At 40.6% G+C, this 6,800-nt stretch overlaps 1 protein-coding gene across 8 annotated transcripts in view; it reads left to right on the top strand.

Annotated features, from left to right (window-relative positions):
- The window catches only part of st6gal1 (ST6 beta-galactosamide alpha-2,6-sialyltranferase 1), a 177,040-nt gene continuing 170,240 nt past the window's right edge, over nucleotides 1-6,800 (top strand). For 4 of the 8 annotated variants that reach the window (XM_034293324.1, XM_029120799.2, XM_029120800.2 and 1 more), the window contains exons 1-2: nucleotides 2,655-3,111; nucleotides 3,255-3,376. In XM_034293324.1, the coding sequence (XP_034149215.1) occupies nucleotides 3,365-3,376 (12 nt within the window). In that variant the 5' untranslated portion in view covers nucleotides 2,655-3,111; nucleotides 3,255-3,364. Of the gene's footprint in view, nucleotides 304-1,425; nucleotides 1,449-2,642; nucleotides 3,112-3,254; nucleotides 3,377-6,800 lie in introns of those variants that run through there. The other 4 variants (XM_029120794.2, XM_029120795.2, XM_029120796.2 and 1 more) reach the window with 4 other exon arrangements.

The raw sequence follows: 6,800 nt of genomic DNA, 5'->3' as shown, positions 1-6,800 counted from the left end.
ACATTTTTGTTCGTCTTTGACAAGGTTAAATAACGTCCAAAACATACTCCGTAGTTTGTGGTTTAAAATGTATGTGTTAAGGATGAAAATGAAAACATCCCCGCTTAGCAAATGGTGTCATCCTCTTCTCTTCTACTTCTCCTCTGTACCTGCACCGCTCAGCACAACCGTCATCCAGCGCGAGAAACACACGCAGAGTGAGAAGCCGTTATGTAGTGTTGTGAATCAACTAAGTTGCTCCAAAGCTGTGTCTCACACTTATTTCCTTTTACCTAGAGTTGTTCCGATTCCGAAAACATATCGGTGAGTACTGGAGTCAGTATCCTGAATCACGGTACACCTATAATAAGTGTTTATTTTCGGACTATTTTAGTCCAGCGGGTCGCCGCCGCTGTGGAGTAGCACAGGATCTGGGTGACTTGTCCATAGTCATAAACGGAGAGAAGTAGCGCCGGTTACAATGTTTTTCCGCAAGACGCATGCAGTTCTGTTTATTAACTGCTAGAGCGTGAAACAAAAACAGCAGCGCGAAAAATGAACTGTGTACCTGTGTAGTGCGTACGTGTGTCTCTGTTAAAGTTTATCGTTAATTTGATACTCATTTTAACAATCGGGAATCATGTAAACATGACATCAGGTGCGTCTTTTCTGGTCAGTCGTCATGGAAACATGAAGCCCTGGCATTTGGACCAGAGTGAAAACAAAAATATCACTGTATACCAACAGTAGCCTATGTGTGAAAACACTCACTGTGGCTTTTTAAATGAATTGTTATTCATTCCTAGATTTATATCTGTTATTTTTCAGTTGTGGCTGACTATCAAACTAGACAATAAAATACAGTTTAATGTTTTTCTTTTGCTGTATTTATTCACTCCTCACACACAGAGGATTTAACCTGAACCAGGCTGAACTCCTAGCATTACTCTCTCTTTCTCTCTCTCTGTGCGTGTGTGTGCGGCCTACCAGTGAGCAATGGACATACGACAGTTCTTTAAAAGAAAAAAGACAGATTCAGGTGAGAGACTAGGGACAGTCCATAATGACCTCTGTCTTGTTTTTTGTTTTTTTTGTTCTTCTGAAAAGTGTTAAGCTAAAGTAACAGATAATGCAAACCAGCTATCTGTTGTTGTATCAGATTATCTAGGCTATGGTCCCCTGCTTTTATTTTTTTTATTTATTTCACACCCACAAAGAAATTTGTGATTTAAAAAAGTTTCTAAGCCCAATAATAATAATAATAAAGACATTTAAAATGACACTCATCTGTGTGCATTTTGATCATATCCTTAGAATCTGTAAATGGTCTCCATAACATTTTTGTGACATGACAAGCTGACCTCAACTCTCCTGCTTACAATATATTTGTATTTGATTGTCAGTGCCAAGGGAAAGAGAGGGAGATGGAGAAGGAGAAAGGGAAAGGGAGAGCATGCAGGAAGAACCAGGTGAGGAAATAACAACAATAAATTGACATATAGAGAATAGTGGCAAGCAAAACAGTAACTACTCATACTCCTATACTAATTTATTGGCATTTAGTAGCCTATATTACATTTACTTTTTGTAACATTATTTTACACCACATTTTTTCATAATAAAGGAGGAGGAAAACAACAGGGAGAGTCCATAAGGGATGAGAGGGAATTTATGGTTTTCTTTTTTTTCTTTTTTTTTTTGCTCTTGATGTGAAGCCTGTTTTATTATTATTTATTGATGACTTATATTGGTTTATGAAAGTCCAGACATGCATGCAACCAGATATGTTACAGATGGCCATTTGTAAATAATTTACAGAAGATTAATTACATTTTGTTGTCCAAGTACCTGTTACTTTGTTCAATGACAATAAAGTTGAATCTAATCTAACCAATCTGATGACTGTTGATACAAAAGGAGGCACATGGAGTTAACGGTCAGGAAAACCAGCTGAGTGAAGAAGGTTTTGTGTTTGTTACAGGGGGGCTGTGTGAACTCTCACAATTAAGCTGGTGCTATGAAAAGGTCTCAAAAAAAAAGAAAAGAAAACTCGGGATTTTGGAGTTAGTTGAACCAATGTTAAAATGATAAAGTTATTTTTCAATAGACATATTTTTTGTTTTTGTGTGAAAAGAGGGTGTGTGGTGGCAGTGGGGCTCATTGGGTGCTCAGCACCCCTAAAGCTCTGACCCTAGAATCGCCCCTGCTCATGAGTATCTAATATTTCAATAACTCAATCAATTGCTTGTAGGTCACACTGTTATGTATATTACTGCCATAATGTCCATTTCTCATCTAAATGTTCAATAATACTACCCAGATTGCTGCTATATCAATAATACTGCCCAGATTGCTGCTCTATCAAAATACCACCCAGATTGCTGCTAGTTACCAGTACTCTTTTTTTTAATTGCTGCTAGTGTACAGTGTTATGTATATTGTTGCTTTATTTTATTATTATTTTCTGTCTAGCTATATTTTTGCTTATGTACAATTCTTAACTCTAACTACGTAGTTTGTTGGGTGGCATGTCATAAGAATTTCATTGTACAGGATGACGCTGCGTTATTCGGTGCTTTTGACAAATAAACCTTAAAGTGATTGAAACTAAAACTGAGCATGCGCGTGACATCGCTGTGGTGGTCAGTGTTCTCATTGGGTATATCTACACTATGGAGTGGGACTCAAAGAAAAAAGAAAGACTACTGACTTAGCTCATGCTGGTGCTCCGCTCACCCCTCCCTCTGTCTTATTTTGTCTTTGTCGTCCCCCTGCAGAGAGATGGGTTGCGTGCCTTGGCTGAGCTGCGCAGCTGCTTCTGAGATCTCACGGCGGCGCAGATGGAAGTTGCATTGCCGCAGCGCGGAGACCTCGCTTGTTCAGACCTTTTTTGTCTTAATCGTCGTATCACTAGCCAAATGACACTGTGCAAAGACACCTACTGTATGACAACCCACATTCGAGTGGATAACATCAAACAGCAGAGGACGGTTGGCTTAATGGCTTATAATGGCGGTTTATATCTGAGTTAGAACCGTAAACATCGATTGTGGTAGGCTATTGCCTCCGTAGCCTAACCTCACTGCGCAGGCAGAGGAAGAGGAAAGCACTTGTGCAGGAGCATCACTGCAGGTCTGTAAACACAAACCTCTTATTTTCTTTCTCTATCAACTAGGCTCATTCAGTAGTATGGGCAAGGCTATATCTATCTAGAGCACTGCCAATTAATCTTTATCTTTTCAGACTCTGTTCTTCCCTTGATGTGTTATCTGTAGATTACCAGCCAGACGCCGCTCGATAGCGCATGTAGAGATGCGCTATCGACTATTGGGGGAGGAATCTGGTAACTAGGCAACAGAGACAGCACGCTTCACCGCGGGACAACATGGGGTACAAGGTATGCTCTTGACTATCCTCTGCATCCCATTATGACAACTTTTGTTATTTCGACTTGCATCTCTCACTAGCTATAAGCATACAGTACATGTCGGATCATGCTATATTGTGTAGTGACCATACTTAAAGCGATATTTCCTGGTATAAAACAACTCTCTTTTGGTATAATTAATTCATAAGGTTCAGAGTTTTAATTGTTTCAGGTGTGAATCTTAAAGCTTTTACATTTTTGCAAGTTTGCTGTATATGTTTTATGCTTCAGGAGATCTGTAGCATTGAATTTATCTCAAATACAGTACCAGTCAAACATTTGGGCACACCTATTCATTTAGGGAATTTATGTATTTTTTATTATTTTCCACATTGTAGAATAATAATGACATCAAAATACATCAGACATCAAAACTATGAAATAACATATGGAATCCGCTAGTTACCAACAATTTGCTAAATTTAGCAAAATACATTTTATCATTTAGATTCTTCAAAGTAGCCAAGTTTTGAAACAGTTTCCACATATGCTGAGCACTTGTTGGCTACTTTACCTTCACTCTGCGCTCCAACTCACTGCAGACCATCTCAGTTGGGCTAAGGTTGGGTGATTGCAGAGGTCAGGTCATCTGATCCAACACCATCATTCCCCTTGATCAAACATCTTGGATGTGTGCAAACCAGCTGGGATGACATATCCTTGAAGAATGCTGTGGTAGCCATCCTGTTTGAGTGTGCCTTGAATTCTAAAATAAATCACCAGCAAAGCACCCCCACAATATCACACCTTCATCATGCTTCACGGTGGGGATCACACACGTGGAGATCACTTGTTCACCCATTCTGCCTCTCAAAAAGACATGGCAGTTGGAACCAAAAATTTGGACTCGTCAGAAAAGATCTCCACCTGTATAATGTCCATTTCTCATTTTCTAGACCCAAGCAAGTCTGTTCTTATTGGTATCCTTCAGTAGTGGTTTCTTCAAAGCATTTTGACATGATTCATTTAGTATCCTTTGAACAGTATCCAGTTGATACAGTTGAACAACTTAAATGTGTCTGTTACTTGAACTCTGAAGCATTTATTTGAGGTTGCATTTTGAGGTGCAGTTAACCGCCGATTCTGGTAACTTTAATCAACTTCTTCCTCTGCAGCAGAAGTAACTCTAGGTCTGCCTTTCATGTGGCAGTCCTCATGAGTTCTTGAAAGTTTCTGGATTGACTGACCTTATCTTAAAGAAATTATGCGCTGTTATTTCTCTTTGCTTATTTCAGCTTTTCTTGCCATAGTATGGACTACCTCAGTACAGACATAATTATTAAACCTTTATTTCAACAAGGAACACAGACTGTGACCAAGGTCTCTTTTACAATTGGGCCCTGTGTATACAGGTGCTGGTCATATAATTAGAATGTCATCAAAAAGTTGATTTATTTCAGTAATTCCATTCAAAAAGTGAAACTTGTATTATGTATACATTCATTCCACACAGACTGATATATTTCAAGTGTTTATTTCTTTTAATTTTGATGATTATTGAAGCAGATATTAGGAAGTGGATGACAGAGAATTTCTTGCTCTTAAACTCAAGGAAAACAGAAATGCTCGTTTTAGGACCCAAAAAACAAAGAGCGTTGTTAGCAGATCTCACTGTGAACCTCGACGGCTGCATGGTCGTATCCCAAAAAACTGTTAAAAACCTTGGCGAAACATTTTCATCTACGAAACATAGCAAAAATTTGGAACTTTCTATCAAAAACTGATGCAGAAAAATTTATCCATGCTTTCGTTACTTCTAGACTAGATTACTGCAATGCTCTTCTCTCTGGTTATCCAGACAAATTAATAAATAAACTTCAATTAGTGCTGCACACGGCTGCTAGAATCCTAACTAGAACAAACAAATGTGAACACATTACTCCTGTCCTAGTGTCCTTACACTGGCTGCCTGTTAGTGTTAGGACTGATTTTAAGGTTTTACTCTTAACCTATAAACCAATACATGGACTTGCTCCTACTTACCTTGCTGAAATGATCCAGCCATACATAACTACACGTAACCTACGATCGCAAGATGCAGGCCTTTTAATTGTGCCTAGAATCTCTAAACAAATAGCTGGCGCTAGGGCCTTTTCTAGGTTTCTTCCTAATATACGGCCTTCTTAGGGAGTTTTTCCTAGCCACTGAAATCCAACACTACTGTTGTTTAAGGCCGGGTGTCTCTGTAAAGCACTTTGTGACAACTGCTGTTGTAAAAATGGCTTTATAAATACATTTGATTGATTGATGGCCAAGACCAAAGAGCTGTCCAAGGATGTCATGGACAAGATGTAGACCTACACAAGGCTGGAATGGGCTACAAGACCATTGGCAAGCAGCCTGGTGAGGAGGTGACAACAGTTGGTGCGATTATTCACAAATGGAAGAAACACAAAAGAACTGTCAATCTCCCTCGGTCTAGGGATCCATGCAAGATCTCACCTCGTGAAGTTGCAATGATCATGAGAACGGTGAGGAATCAGCCCAAAACTACACAGGAGGATCTTGTCAATGATCTCAAGGCAGCTGGGACCATAGTCACCAAGAAAACAATTGTTAACACACTACGCCGTGAAGGACTGAAATCCTTCAGCACCTGCAAGGTCCCCCTGCTCTAGGAAGCACATGTACAGGCCCATCTGAAGTTTGCCAATGAACATCTGAATGATTCAGAGGAGAACTGGGTGAAGGTGTTGTGGTCAGATGAGACCAAAATCGAGCTCTTTGGCATCAACTCAACTCGCTGTGTTTGGAGGAGGAGGAATGCTGCCTATGACCCCAAGAACACCATCCCCACTGTCAAACATGGGGGTGGAAACATTATGCTTTGGGGGTGTTTTTCTGCTAAGGGGACAGGACAACTTCACCGCATCAAAGGGACGATGGATGGGGCCATGTACCGTCAAATCTTGGGTGCACAAACATGTATTTAATGAGCACTTTTGTAGCATGCTGTTTGCTATAATACATATAAGAATAATCCATATCATACCATACCATCATCTTCCGGCTCTACTCTGAGCTCCTCCCGGGTGACCGAGCTTCTCACCCTATCTCTAAGTGATCGCCCGGCCACCCTGCGGAGAAAGCTCATTTCGGCCGCCTGTATCCGGGATCTTGTCCTTTCGGTCATGACCCAAAGCTCATGACCATAGGTGAGAGTAGGAACGTAGATTGACTGGTAAATCGAGAGCTTCGCCTTGCGGCTCAGCTCTTTCTTCACCACGACAGACCGATACACCGACTGCATTACTGCAGAAGCTGCACCGATCCGTCTGTCAATCTCCCGTTCCATCCTTCCCTCACTCGTGAACAAGACCCCTAGATACTTAAACTCCTCCACTTGAGGCAGGCACTCTCCACCAACCTGAAGTGGGCAAGCCACCCTTTTCCG

This window comes from Esox lucius, chromosome 7 (genome assembly GCF_011004845.1).
Source record: "Esox lucius isolate fEsoLuc1 chromosome 7, fEsoLuc1.pri, whole genome shotgun sequence".
Taxonomy (NCBI): Eukaryota; Metazoa; Chordata; class Actinopteri; order Esociformes; family Esocidae; genus Esox; species Esox lucius.
The sequence above is the reverse complement of the archived record's forward strand: the minus strand, read 5'-3'. Positions and strand labels throughout refer to the sequence as shown.